This window comes from Ostrinia furnacalis, unplaced genomic scaffold (genome assembly GCF_004193835.3).
Source record: "Ostrinia furnacalis isolate ACB-3 unplaced genomic scaffold, ASM419383v2 OfSCF2163, whole genome shotgun sequence".
NCBI classification, from domain to species: Eukaryota; Metazoa; Arthropoda; class Insecta; order Lepidoptera; family Crambidae; genus Ostrinia; species Ostrinia furnacalis.
The window spans coordinates 170683-184594 of record NW_021132402.1 but is presented as its reverse complement, the minus strand read 5'-3'; the positions used below and the strand labels follow the sequence as shown (position 1 = coordinate 184594).

Sequence of the window (13912 nt, the reverse complement as noted above, 5' to 3'; positions counted from 1 at the left end):
CCGCAGATGTGCATCGTAGTCACTTAAAGAAATCACAGGCTTTAAAATCAACAAAATAGTACACAAAAAGCTCAATTTTAGAGTGCGACTATTCATAGTTAGTTTTCTAAAGTAGGTAGACAGTTCCAATAAAGGATTTAGATGGACTTACTTATTTTTGCCTCTAATCCTCAACAAAATTTTATATTTATAGCATGCGTAATCCATTGAATGTGATTTTCATTATTTTTTTGTGGTACAAATTGTAAATAATAAGTTACGTGTTTTATTTTAATTCGGATTTCTTCAAGTATGAAGAATGTATTGAAAATATTTCACGCCATATACTTACCTACTACCGAAACTCATTCCAGATACAGATATCTTACTGTAAAAACTAACTTTAATTTGTTAAAAAAAATCAAAAATAATATATTAATATTTTTTCTGTTAAAGTATTGTTGCATTACTTATAATGCTCCGGTTTAATATCTACATAATTAGTGTAGGTGCTTGTAATTTCCACGACGCATTCCTATACTTATTACATATTAGTTAATACAGATTTATTATTTATAAATACTGTGTTTACCTATATGGCGCGTCGGATAGGAACGATTTCGTTCCAGTGTCGGAACTAAGTATGTGATTGGAACTGACCAACGATATTTGTTCGTGCTCGGGGTACTCAACTGTTATTCCGCTGCCTGTGACATACCTACCTAAATAGGTTACATTATTGAGTTTCTCGGGAAGGTTTTACTTTCCAATGATGACAGCCAGCTATCGAATCCAATATTTGTAAGATATTTAGGTATTAGACCTATTCTCTAAGATCAGGCAAATAGAGCATCCAGCATCGCTTCACTGCCGCAGGAACCTACTTACTTAGTTAAGAGCTGTGCCCGTGCGATATTCTTAACTGGGCTCTTTTTCCTTGTAGTGATAAGAATAACAGTCCTAATTTATTTATAATTTTACATTTTATATTAAACCTAAGCTGACAAAAATTTTAGCTTAAGTTCTAACGCATTGCCTTGGTGTTACACAGTATCCTTTCCTGTTAGAAAAACGGTGTTGGTAAATCTTTCTAGACTACTTGTCATATTAATTGAAGGATTTGGATTGAGATTTGGATTAACTTTCTTAAAAGGAAGGGTGAAATAAAAATTACATAATTGCAGAACAAACTTTATTTCGCGCTTCTTCTAGTAGCTTTCAATCCACGTCTTCAGTGGAATCTGGTGAAACGGGTGGGACGGGAACACCGAAATTCTTAATAATGCTATTGAAATATTCATGTTCATCAAAATCATCGTCACAATAAGCTAGACCCAAAATCAAAAGTATGCACAAACATTTTACAACAATAATTTTTAGACTGTTCATGTCTTGAAATGTCGAGGCAGTTGTATTTTCCAATTATTCAGGTGTGATCGCTTTTGTTTAACGAACAATACTCAAGTGGTATATGTTGTATTTTTAAACATTTATAACACAATATTGGGTCACTAACCTACATTTGTTCCGTTTCGAGGTTCATAAACTAAACATAATCAATTTAAAATTGTGAATACCTATAGCTGAAATACGAAAATAATTAACCAAAAGGTTAAGTGACAATTTTTTACAATTTCGCACATGAAATTTTTAATCAAAACAAAAGGATGTATCAACAGTAAAGTATTTAAGGAAAACGTAAAGAGCGTCTACTCCTTATTCCCCTACTTGGATTGGAGGTAATAAAATATTATACGCTATTATTGAGAGAATTAATTATGTCCAGCTTCAAAGTAACATTGTTGTGTATCTTCTTGATTGCGGGGCCCGTTATTGGCGAAGAATCCGAAAAGTATCCGAGTAGAGAAAATTACAGAAGACTAACTGACAACTTTAATGGGAACAAATGTCCCACTGGTTTGGTCAAAATTGCTGGGAAATGTGTTCACCGAGATAAAAAATTTGTCTAATTAATATAGTGTCGTAGCAGCGACAATAATTATTGAAGTGTACTACAATTATTTAATTTTACAAGGTAGGTATAACAAGATGCAGTCGCAGTTTTGTTATGTCCAAGATTCTCATAACAAACTTTTTTTATTAGCTGATTAGGTATGTTAACAGCTAGACACCAAACCAAAATATACTTTTTTCTTTGTTCTTTTAGAACTTTTTTCTGAAGTAAGTCTGTATATTTCCCTACAAACCGAATAAGTACTTGATCCAAACTAGCTTCCATATTAACTAACCCCATGATCAATAATGAGATATTAGGTGGATAATATTCAAATTTGACATTGTGAGGGTAGTTAAAACAAATCATCGCGATGTGATTGGGGGTCCTTACCTCATATTCTTGTTGAATATGAACGTTTAAAGGTAAGTCATTACTGAGATACCAGCTTGTAAATGCAGTGCTCTCGCTAATTTGTACTGATTTGTTCTATTTACTTCCTGTTTTCGCGCACAGTTATCTGTTTGGTTTGACTTATACAGTGCATTATTGCGTATTATGAAATATGGTGCACATTAATGAAGGTATATACTTCATTTTCTATAACACTTAGTAACTGTTAATTGTTATAGTAATTTGGAAAAAATATTCAAAACTTAGCTTAAAATTTTAGGTATTTTATTTTATTTTAAAGCCTGTATCTTACAAGGAACATATTAGAACATGGAAATTTTGGTACTGGTAGATAGCTGGAAGTCTGTATTATGGTATTCAATAAAAAATTTTACCCCAAACTACCCCTGCCTGAACAAACTTTTCATTTTTGCAGGAAACGAAAGTACAGTTAGAAATTCAGATTTATTTAAAAACCTCAAAAAACTTCCTCCAATTAAACCTGCAACTAAGCAATCTAAAGATATATTATTAAACTATGTCTATGAGGTCGTTAGAGTATCAGATTTGATAACACAAGAGCGAAATGAGTTACGAAATTCAAAAAATAGCTTTTGTTTGTCAGCTTCCATACGTGTGGGGTATCTCTGGATAGGTCTTTAAAAATGATATTGAGGTTTCTAATATCATTTTTTTCTAAACTGAATAGTTTGCGCGAGAGATTCTTCCAAAGTGATAAAATGAGAATTTTAATGTCTACTACTTTCCTCATGAACGCGTAGAGGTATTAAATTGAAATTCATATTAAATAATCAGGTCCATAGTACCTTTAAGCTGTAACAAAATCAAAGTTATATACCTACAGGTTTGTACGGAACCCTCGGTGCGCGAGTCCGACTCGCACTTGGCCGGTTTTTTAAGATTGTAGTCTCAAATACATTATTTTAATAAAGAAATATTTATTTACTTAATGATATTTTCAATAACATTATTAGATAATTGTAATTTCAGATTAAAATATTTTTGTCATCCTAAATTCTGATTATTGATCACTGTGCCACGCTTGAATCTCTTCTTGCCTGTTGGTTGATTTGTTATATTTCAAAATACTTAAGTCTCAAACAGTTTCTCCTCTTAACATTCCAATAACATTTAAACTTAAATAAAATCAAAGTTAATGATAAAACACGTTTAATCTTTTTCCACACATTTTCCGTTCACTCTAACATATCCTGTGGGGCACTGATCACCGTCGAACGATGAGCGCTCATCCAGCTCCACTTGAGTGGTGTTGAGCGATGCTGTTGCAGCTGGAATAATGGGTCCATCGGTGGTATGTCTTGGTGGAGGACTGGTGAACTTCACCTGGTTTTCTTCATCATCTTCCTTGAAAACCATTTTATCCGCGTCATTCGTGACATTCTGACTATTGTTGCAAGGCTGTGCTGCCATTCTATCCGGTGTTGCGTGCGATACAAAAAGTGGCGGTCGCTCTGTTGTAGACAGCGATGGACGGTTTAACTTGCCTTCACGATCGTGACTGGTCATGTGGATGTTAGTTGAAAGTTTCGGCGGCAACTCAGGAGTTTTGAATGTAGTGCATTCAGGGGCGGCCTCTAGCTGTTGTGAAGGTACCGCTTTCGAGCTTAGAATGGACACGACTGTGCTCTGCCCCACTATCCTCCTCACTGGCAGCAAACACAACGCGATGATTAATCCCACCATGATAATTATTTCCTTAATTCACACACACTAATAGGCGGACAGTAGGTAAACAAAATTTGTTTATATAGCTATGATTGAATGATAAAAATGTGCTTGTTAAGATACAGCTGGACGGGTTATAAGGAATTAGCGGTCAGTTGACTTAACTTCACGGTTTTTGCACTTAAGTAAGGCCAAGCTGTGGGACGATTACGGTGGTAATGATAGTTTCGTGTAAAGATCTCGTAAAGACGCACCTAATCGAGGTAATATTCCCACGGTAAATAAGATACAATTGCAGGCTTCAGTATTCTTGATATTACGCGTGACACAGTGTGTATCATCTACTTACATCACTTAAAACAAGCACCCGGTTGTTAATCTAAGTATAGGTACGTTAGAAGCTTATGGGTTTGTTTTTTAAACAAAGTTAGTACCATGGTAATTAATTGAATAGCAGCTTAGGAAAAACTCCTGAAAATGTACGTATGTTTTCTTGTAATAGATATTCTTTCAAAACCTTCATAGTATTTGTATTTCCAAGTAAGTAAAGTGGTTGTTGTTATTTTGTTTATTCCATTGACTAAAAAATTTCACCTACCAAAGGCTGATACGATACCTACCTTGATACTTAACTATAATGACGTAAGTAGATACTGTAAGACTTGAATGTGAGTCATGCAATTCCGACCGTCTTCTTAGGCTATATTTATTTCACCATTACCCATTCTCGTCACAACTTTGGATATTCCAAAAACGTAGGCACTAGTTACGCGATTCACCTTGTGTGTATGTAGTTGGTGGAAATGGCACTGAGGTAATAGGTCTTACTTACTTTAATTTGAAGAACGCATGTCTAGGTAGCTGTCATGCCAAAGCGTTTAACCACAGGTTTAACGTAAAAATCTCCTCCAAAATGTAGACGCGTAGACGCGTGCGCCTGAAAATTGCAAAATGTCCGTCCACCTTATATTTTCCCGAACTTTGAGAACCTTAGAGAAATTCCAAAATATTCCATAGTTGTGATGGTCACGAATTTACATAAATATTCAAACATAACAAGATTTCAAGATATTTATCATCATAAAAGAAAGGAATTCAACCAGCGAATTAAGAGCGGGGATTTTTATTTCATTACCGTAGCTACGTCATCATCTTAGCCTTTATAATTTTGGTTTTGACCTTAAACGCGAAACGGCAAAGTAACATACTTACCTACCTACCTCTACGTCTCTACGAGACCTACTACGTATGCTCTTAAGTTTATACATATAAAGTCTACGAATAGAGGCGTACCTACTAACAACAAATGAGCTAAAAGCTTTATTTAAAGTTGTAAAAATCCTTAATATTGAACGGAACAGGAAGTACTTCAAGTAGGTACTTGACAGGTTTGTAATATCTAATTAAGTAGAAGACATGAGATTCGCTAGGGTCAAATTATGGAAAAGGGGTGTTGAAAGTTAAGGTCTAAATGTCGCGGAATCTTCCCTAGAAGGGAAGTTTTGTTACGCATACCTAAGTAGTTGCAGGCGTTCGCTAGCCATTTATTAAGATGAATGACTTCATTCCATGGCGGAAAGTTTCAATAGGAAGTACACTACCATGTGTTTTCGTGGAAATAACCTTATCCCGTGAAACATATTGAATAATGGAAGGTTTCTCGGACGGAACCAGCGCGAGTGCGTCAACCATTAATTAAAGAATCGCAATTAAATTACTGTCATTAAACATTAAATACATAATGTTACTTACCGGTGCAGTGGTGCGGCGATTCAACGTGTGTGCGGTTGGCGCCCTTGGTTCGATTCCAGTCGGGTAAAATCACGCTGGTAAAGTAACCTAGTAGACACAGTAACGCACGTACTCACAAACAATGAACGCACAGCGTTGAATAGAGCTCTGTGATTGGTTTGTGTGACACCCTGTGTGACGGGCGTTAGTTATGAAGTGTTACTTACTTTGATATAATTTTATTACAATGAATAGTAGAACAGACAAGATGAAAAAATTAAAAAAAACAAAGGATTTATTTGTTTAGTCGACCGGTTATCGAACCCCGGACCCTCAGGTTTGGCGTGATCGCGCTAAGTAATCGTATAACCTACCGAATGGAGCAGTTTTGGTGTGTGATTTTGTGCAAAAATCTTGTAAAAAAAAACCTGGATTTCTTTGTGATTGTAACTTTAAGTTTACTTTGTAGCGGAATCCTAAGAACTGATAAATTAACATATTGATTAAGTATGTTCTTAAGAATCTTAATAATGTTTAATAGACTCATGATGTGGGTAATGCACATCCGCTGCTATTTGTTCGTATTTTCCTGCATTTAAATTATTAATACGATCATAGAAAACTATCTGACACGACATGATTGATTTTAAATTAGTAAAGTACAGTCAGCGCCATGTAAGAGCAACATCAGATGATCCTATTATCTACACTTCTTCATTAATACTTTAAAGAGGAAATATTTCATTGTGTATTAAGGGCCCTGAAAGTCAGAAACTACTGGACCGAATTGAAAAATCATTTTACCATGATTGAAAAACCATTACAATACTACATTATTTCTGATAAACATAGGCGGTACGAACTTCGCCGGGTCAGCTAGTATGAGAATAAAACTAGCTTTGTTTTATTAAAATAACACACCCATATTTCTACTCGTAGTGAGTCGATATACTTAACGGCCATTCTCAGATGAGCTAGTTTTTGCGTGTCCGGGCTGTTAAATCGTTAAAAATGACAAATTAGAGACATACAAGTATTTTTATATGTTACTTATCAACTCCATCCAGTTGTGCATTAAATCATAGGCCTCTATTTTAAGTATTTGTGACTTAATTAATTTCATGAACCTCTGTTCTCTAATTACCGTTACGCGTCCGCACACCGACTTAATGTTAAAACTTGGCTGTAATTTTTATGTCGTATAGATTTGGTTTACTCTATTCAACATTTTAAAGAGTACAAAAGATTGTCTTACGCATAGCAAAATATCTATTTAATAGAACCATTCTGTAAATAATTAGAATTAAAAAACTGCTTGTCCGGGAATTAGGACTGCGAAAGTCCTAATTCCCGTGACGTTTTCTGTTTTTGGGCACACAAGCCTAAATAATAATATTTGACACATCATTTACGCGCGCGGCGCGAGCCCTTAGTTAGTTCTAAGACCTGTTAGCAAGTAGACGTCTATTGCGTTGGCGTACCGTCGATGAATTTTCGTAAGAGTATAATTACCATATCTTTGGTTTTCAATTTTTCTATTTACCATGTCCTTATTTTTATACTTGATTTTTGAAGGTAGATCCACGTTGTTAATTTAAATAGATTCAGTTCTTTGGCCTTCATACGTTGTAGTAAGACAGTATTTGCATACGCTGAAGATTTTGGAGATTTTGAAGAAAAACTGTCGTTTTATAATTTCCATACACTAATTACCGTATATTTATAATCACCGTTGTATGAAATTATTACCTACAAATTGCACTCACGATTGAATAAGTATGATGATAAAATATAAAATATACCTAGACCTTCGCATAACAACTGTACGAACTTTTCTTCCAATCTGACAATCAAAATTTTAAAAAACTTTCAATAGAGTAACCTCGAAATAGATTCGATTTCATGACAAATGTTCAGCTTCAGTTGCTGCATGGTTGTTGGATTTAAGAGTACATCTTAACCCCTAAGGTGACCCCACAAAATGAAGTTACCTGGAGTGAAATCGGGGCTTTCTGATGGCCAGGAGATGTCACCCCTGCATGAAACATGTCTCGTACCAGATATTTATTTTTACTATTAGTATAATTAATATTAACATCTTAACTCATTAATTAATTGTAATATAATACCATTAAAATCTATCCATAATACCTTTGCCCTAAGAAAATGAGATTTTCCTACAGTAACACTTACCTGGCGTGATCACATTAAGAACAAAAGAGAACAAATCAACAGACAATGGGACTTTTCAAGGCAATAGTGCATAGGCACTTTGTACCATCCTAAACTGCATCCTACCTGCTTTGTTATGCATAGAAAAAACTTCGTGATATGCAATGGGTACTGGACAGAAGAAGCTTGGAGAACAAACTATATACAAATGGATCCTAAAACCCATGTAGACATGGCATCGACTTAGCCTACTCGCAAATGTAGAAATCCTTAAACGTTTTCAAAATAAAGTTTTAAAAATCTTGAGCTGTGCACCTTGGTTTACAAAGTCCATTGAAGTGATACCAAACGTCAAAGAGGGTGTGGAAAATCCTGTAAAGCTTACAACCAAAGACTAGACCTTCATGCAATCTATTTGCTGCATCCCTTCTAAATTCTAAGAATTCTGCATTTAGGCTCGGGAGAAAGCGAATAGCATCAATCTGAAAACTTATTGTAAAAGAATCGAGGTGACAAATCATAGGATATGCTGAGCTGGAACTGTCATTATTACAAATTCAATTTAATCTGATAATGGGTGATGGCTGATCGCAGATAGATTAAAAAGAAAAATGAAATTTGTGAGATCTCCTGATCCGTTATCTGTACGTTTAATCGTTTGTACCACATTAAAATCAAATAAATGATGATTAAGATTCTGATGAAAAAATGTGCCACGTAGCCCCTTCTGGCCGAAACTAAATGTTCCTGTTATAGCCTCGATTATTGCAGTATACTAAAAATATCTTGATACAATAAATAATAGAAACAAGTGTTTTCCTTTTTCAAAGGGTTATTAAGTGTACCTACAGCGTTTTTATGACGCTTTATATTTGTATACATATTTATCAATGCAAGATGTTGTTTTCTTGCGTTTTTACTATCTTTTTTCTAATTACCGTTAGATTAAGTATTAGCCTTATCTAATTACCGTGACTATAAAATTTTTGGGTCTCATTTGCGCGAAAACCGCTTGGAATAATTTGACGCCTTAACGATTGTTAAATTCGTACTTTTCATGTGTTTCATATTTAAATGCGTTTAAGTCAATTAAGCCAAATTTCAAAAATGATATGGTAATTAGGCTGAGAACGCCTAATCGTGAGAATGGCCGTTAAATGGTGATTGGTGATATTATTTGTTTTAGTCAATTAATCTTTAAAATTATAAATAACTTGAAAAAATCGAATTGCCTAAGGCGGGAATTGAACCCACGACCTTCCGCTTGCCGGGCGACTGCTCTTCCAACTGAGCTACTTAGACACTGGATGAACCCGTCGAAATTTTCAAGTTTAATACGCTGTTACAGCCAGCGTTTGTTCATCCAGTGTCTAAGTAGCTCAGTTGGAAGAGCAGTCGCCCGGCAAGCGGAAGGTCGTGGGTTCAATTCCCGCCTTAGGCAGTTCGATTTTTTCAAGTTATTTATAATTTTCAAATTAGTTTGAGATGCGACTCATAGTTATTAAATTTTTAGCGTTTGGAGTCGCATCTCAAACTAATTTGAAAATTATAAATAACTTGAAAAAATCGAACTGCCTAAGGCGGGAATTGAACCCACGACCTTCCGCTTGCCGGGCGACTGCTCTTCCAACTGAGCTACTTAGACACTGGATGAACCCGTCGAAATTTTCAAGTTTAATACGCTGTTACAGCCAGCGTTTGTTCATCCAGTGTCTAAGTAGCTCAGTTGGAAGAGCAGTCGCCCGGCAAGCGGAAGGTCGTGGGTTCAATTCCCGCCTTAGGCAGTTCGATTTTTTCAAGTTATTTATAATTTTCAAATTAGTTTGAGATGCGACTCCAAACGCTAAAAATTTAATAACTAATTAATCTTTATGCAGCTAAAACATGATAAGTTTGGTTTCCAGTTTTCGTAAATTATCAAAATTGTGGTTAATTAAGTATTAACTCGTTTTATAAACTGGTTTTGGCTTGTTCAAACTTAAAAAACATTTATTTAAGTAACATAATGTCTGTTCACCATTTGATAGATTAGTGTAACGAATGGTTAATCATTTTAATAAGTATCACACAAATTTTATTTTATTATTAATACAATTTGAAAAGTTTAAATTATTAATGATGCAAGGTAAGTAATTTACTAAAGTGATAATGATAAAATAAATACTCGTAAGTACTTTATATTTAAATTTTATTATCCACCATAAAACTCTTCATTTATTAAGATTTGCATTACATGAGTCGTAGTTTATTACTTTATATTTAACTTATTAAAATTAGTTTCACACAACATTTATGTTTCAGTTAAAAATACTGATAAGTCAAATATTTTTGGGTCATTAAAAAAACTTAATTTACACCCTTTCAAAAAGTTGTTACTCAGTCATTCATTTTAGTTTAAATAACTTAAAACTAAATTATTTATCATCGCCAAATCTTATGTCTATGGGATAACTTTCGTTGTCCTCCGTTTCAGGTTTTGTCTCACGTTTTGGTTCTTTGACTTCAATTTTATCGCCGTTGTAGTGGTACTGGTTCGGATTGAGCGGCACGAATAGAGGAACGTCATCATCTTTTTTAGTCGTATGCTCATTGTTTACAACCTCCGGCTTAGTAGTAGGAATATTATTTGTGTTTTCCTTGTTTACATCATAAACGCAGCCATACGGATTCTTTTTAGGCGGTTCGGTCGTGAAAACATTGGCAATATTTTGGTCCAGCGACCCATCTTGAGTGGGTTTCTCAAACGGTGGTGGAGGGTTATTAGGTATTCCTTGATTTTGATTGTTGTTTTGGTTGTAGTTGCCACCGTTACCGTATGACGGTTTCGTTCCATAATTTTGATTGTAATTTTCATTATTAGTAGGAGGCGAACCGTAGTTGTTTTGGTTGTAGTTGCCACCGTTACCGTAAGACGGTTTGGTACCATAATTTTGATTGAAGTTTTCATTATTCTGAGGTCTGGCACCGTAATTATTCTGATTATTGTTGTTGTAGGGATTTCCATTGGGATTTCCTTGTCCTTGGTTGTAGCCGTATCCGGGTCTAGGATTTTGCTGGTTGTAATTATTGCCGTTCGACTGTCCATTGTTGGGAGGTCCATAGTTATATCCCGGCCGGTTTTGGTTATTATAATTATTTTGTTGTCCGTTCCCGTATGATGGTCTCTGTCCATGATGGTTATGGTTATGATGCGAGTTTCCGTCACTTTCTACGACTACGATGATAGTTTCAGTGGGGTTTCCAGAACCAGGCGGCGGTGGAGGCGGTGGGGGTGGTCGGTGGCCTGACTGCCCATGCCCATGGTTGATTTGTAGATGCCCCCCAAAATTCAGGGCGCCCTGAGCCAGGCCCCCTAAAGTATTGTGCACTTTCGTACCGATTTCATGTGCTCCAGATAGTATTCCACCGAGTATTGAATGTCCGGAACTGTTACATATCAACGACACCAGTAAAACACAAAATAACATTGTTTTCCTCATAGTGCACTATTCTGCTGGCCACTGTAAGTCAGACTGAGGTAGTTGGGATGAGTTGCGGTCGACTGACAACGTCGTGTCTAAGACCCAGTAGTAACAACACTTAAAAAACCAGTTTTGCCGCGGTATTTCACCTGTTTGCGTTTAGGTAAAAAAATCTGCGTTATTTTATTTATATGATAATAACTTATTCGGAATACAAAAAACGGCAGACTGTTTTCGTTATCAACGTTGTGAATTGTGATAGATTAATAAAACTGACACATTATATATTTACTAGTGGTAATACGAAGGTAGTTTGGTTATTTTACTGGACAATTAATGTTGTAAGTTAATAAACCATAATTATAAATAAAGATACAAATGTAGGCATCATTACCCACTTACATTGTGAGATGTAAGTATCATGTCCAAAAATACCTAACGTCATAGTTAATTAACGTACCTACTCGTGTGGATATTTGTGTACCTATGTGAGCTAGGTAGTACTTACTCGTATAAAATGCTTTAATATTTATTATTATTTATTACGATTCAATCATCATATTTTAAACGCGTCGTTTACGTCGTGTCTTTACGGACATCGATATCGTATTGCACATCTCCATAGTCCTCGTTTTCCTGTTGATGTGCAGGCGGGGTTACGGTGGTGATCTGAGCATTCGTTATCAGAGGAGTAGTCACGGTTGGCACGTTGAAGCCTGGCTTGTTTGTGATGGGCGGCGCAAAATCCGATTTCCCAGGTCCTGTGGTGCTATGGACCTGCGATTCACCTTGGTTATGGCCCTGATGAGGTCGGACGTGCGGTCCATACGTGTTTTGCCCCGGCTCATTCGAACCTGGCCGTATGAAGTCCTCGAACTTTCCATGCAGCGCGAACGGATCCGATTTCCCAGATCCCGTGGTACTGTGGAACTGCGCACCACCTTGGTTATAACCCTGATGAGGTCGAACGTGCGGTCCATACGTGTTTTGCCCCGGCTCATTCGAGCCTGGTCGTATGAAGTCCTCGAACTTTCCATGCAGGTTTTCTACGATAATCTTGTTATCTGAGTCAGGTATTTGTAGTGGAATAGGGAGTGGAGGCCTTTCAAGAAAATCATGTTCAGGGAGTGCTTGAGTATTCGGCAATGGAGACAGTATCTGTACCGGATTCAAATTGTGGTTTATGACATTAGGCGGTACAACTATGTGATGAATCTGTTGTTGATGTATAAATCCATTAGGTGGGATCGGCACAAAGTTCACTGGACGAATTTCTCGAAAACCGGTCTGTCCCGTTACGAAACTGCTGTAAACTTGTGGATTTTGCGGCACAATATGTCGGTTGGGCAGCGGGTATTTAAAGTAAACATACTGATATTGGTGTCCGTGGTTCAAAACAAAAGGTCTCACGTAGACACTATTCCGGTCCTCAGTGTCTCTTGAAATGACACATTGAATGATCACGATAAAATTCACCAACTTCACCCACATTGTCACAGTCCATACGATGAAATCTCGAATAAACCTTAATCTTAAATTACAGTCAATTTATTGTAGAAGTTACGGATTAATTAAAGCGTCATTAGGAGCAGTTCAATTAGGTAATCTCCTAGGTTTTTGTAATGACGTAATGGGCTTGGAAGAATGTGTTTAGAATCCGTCAAAATTTTTATCAGTTTACCCGATACTGTCAATTAAAATTTGGGTAAGTGCTCATACCATGGACAAGACGGCGCTAGAGAGTCGCTAAACGCGTCAATGGGAACTGTACATTATGATCGTTATCCTTTACTTTTTAGGGTTCCGTAGCCAAATGGCAAAAAACGGAACCCTTATAGATTCGTCATGTCTGTCTGTCCGTCCGTATGTCACAGCCATTTTTTTCCGAAACTTTAAGGGCTATACTGTTGAAACTTGGTAAGTAGATGTATTCTGTGAACCGCATTAAGATTTTGATGCAAAAATAAAAAAATAAATAATAAATATTGGGGGCTCCCCATACTTAGAACTGAAACTCAAAAATTTTTTTTTCATCAAACACATACGTGTGGGATATCTATGGATAGGTCATAAAAAATGATATCGAGGTTTCTAAAATATTTTTTTTCTAAACCGAATAGTTTGCGTGACAGACGCTTCCAAAGTGGAAAAAAGTTGGTCCCCCCCCTCTAACTTCTAAAACAAGAAAATGAAAAATCTAAAAAAAAAACATATGATGTACATTACTATAAAAACTACCAACGAAAATTGTTTTGAACGAGATCTACTAAGTAGTTTTTTTTAATACCTCGTAAATCGTAAACCGCTTATTACCGCGTAATCTTTCATACAAATAACTTAAATTTAAAAAAACATAAATCAATGATACGGAACCCTTTGTGCGTGAGTCCGACACGCACTTGGCCGGTTTTTTTTAATATTTAAAAGAAACTTGTCAATATTTTCAGTTCGTTTCGCCGTCGCTATTAAATCAGACGATACGATAGAGATTAAACATTTTAAAACGTGCCCGTGC

General features: G+C 36.0%; 3 protein-coding genes across 4 annotated transcripts; all 3 read right to left on the bottom strand.

Moving 5' to 3' along the window:
* Nucleotides 1–1157: 1157 nt before the first annotated feature.
* Nucleotides 1158–4230, bottom strand: LOC114354820 (uncharacterized). Of its 2 annotated transcripts, none has more exons than XM_028307389.1 (2): nt 3384–4230; nt 1158–2229 (listed from the first exon to the last, which is right to left on the bottom strand). In XM_028307389.1, the coding sequence occupies exon 1, from the start codon at nt 4049–4051 to the stop codon at nt 3518–3520; it is 534 nt and encodes a 177-aa protein (XP_028163190.1). In that variant the 5' UTR covers nt 4052–4230; the 3' UTR covers nt 1158–2229; nt 3384–3517. The 2 variants fall into 2 exon arrangements, with proteins under 2 accessions (XP_028163190.1, XP_028163191.1); XM_028307390.1 differs by having other exon boundaries at nt 1158–2232; nt 3387–4230.
* Nucleotides 4231–10188: 5958 nt separating this feature from the next.
* LOC114354818 (homeobox protein 2) lies at nt 10189–11627 on the bottom strand. The gene has a single exon (XM_028307387.1). The coding sequence runs from the start codon at nt 11413–11415 to the stop codon at nt 10351–10353; it is 1065 nt and encodes a 354-aa protein (XP_028163188.1). The 5' UTR covers nt 11416–11627; the 3' UTR covers nt 10189–10350.
* A 296-nt stretch (nt 11628–11923) lies between these two features.
* LOC114354819 (uncharacterized) lies at nt 11924–13070 on the bottom strand. The gene is made up of 2 exons (XM_028307388.1): nt 12405–13070; nt 11924–12251 (listed from the first exon to the last, which is right to left on the bottom strand). The coding sequence occupies exons 1-2, from the start codon at nt 12886–12888 to the stop codon at nt 11974–11976; spliced, it is 762 nt and encodes a 253-aa protein (XP_028163189.1). The 5' UTR covers nt 12889–13070; the 3' UTR covers nt 11924–11973.
* Between the last annotated feature and the right edge of the window lie 842 nt (nt 13071–13912).

What these genes read in the sequence shown, in the direction of transcription:
- LOC114354820 (XM_028307389.1), bottom strand. Translation starts at nt 4,051, where the DNA reads ATGGTGGGATTAATCATCGCGTTGTGTTTGCTGCCAGTGAGGAGGATA.
- LOC114354818 (XM_028307387.1), bottom strand. Translation starts at nt 11,415, where the DNA reads ATGAGGAAAACAATGTTATTTTGTGTTTTACTGGTGTCGTTGATATGT.
- LOC114354819 (XM_028307388.1), bottom strand. Translation starts at nt 12,888, where the DNA reads ATGTGGGTGAAGTTGGTGAATTTTATCGTGATCATTCAATGTGTCATT. An exon ending in CGAGGACTTCATACGACCAG is followed by an intron (nt 12,252 to 12,404) that starts GCTCGAATGAGC and finishes TCATACGGCCAG; the next exon opens with GTTCGAATGAGCCGGGGCAA.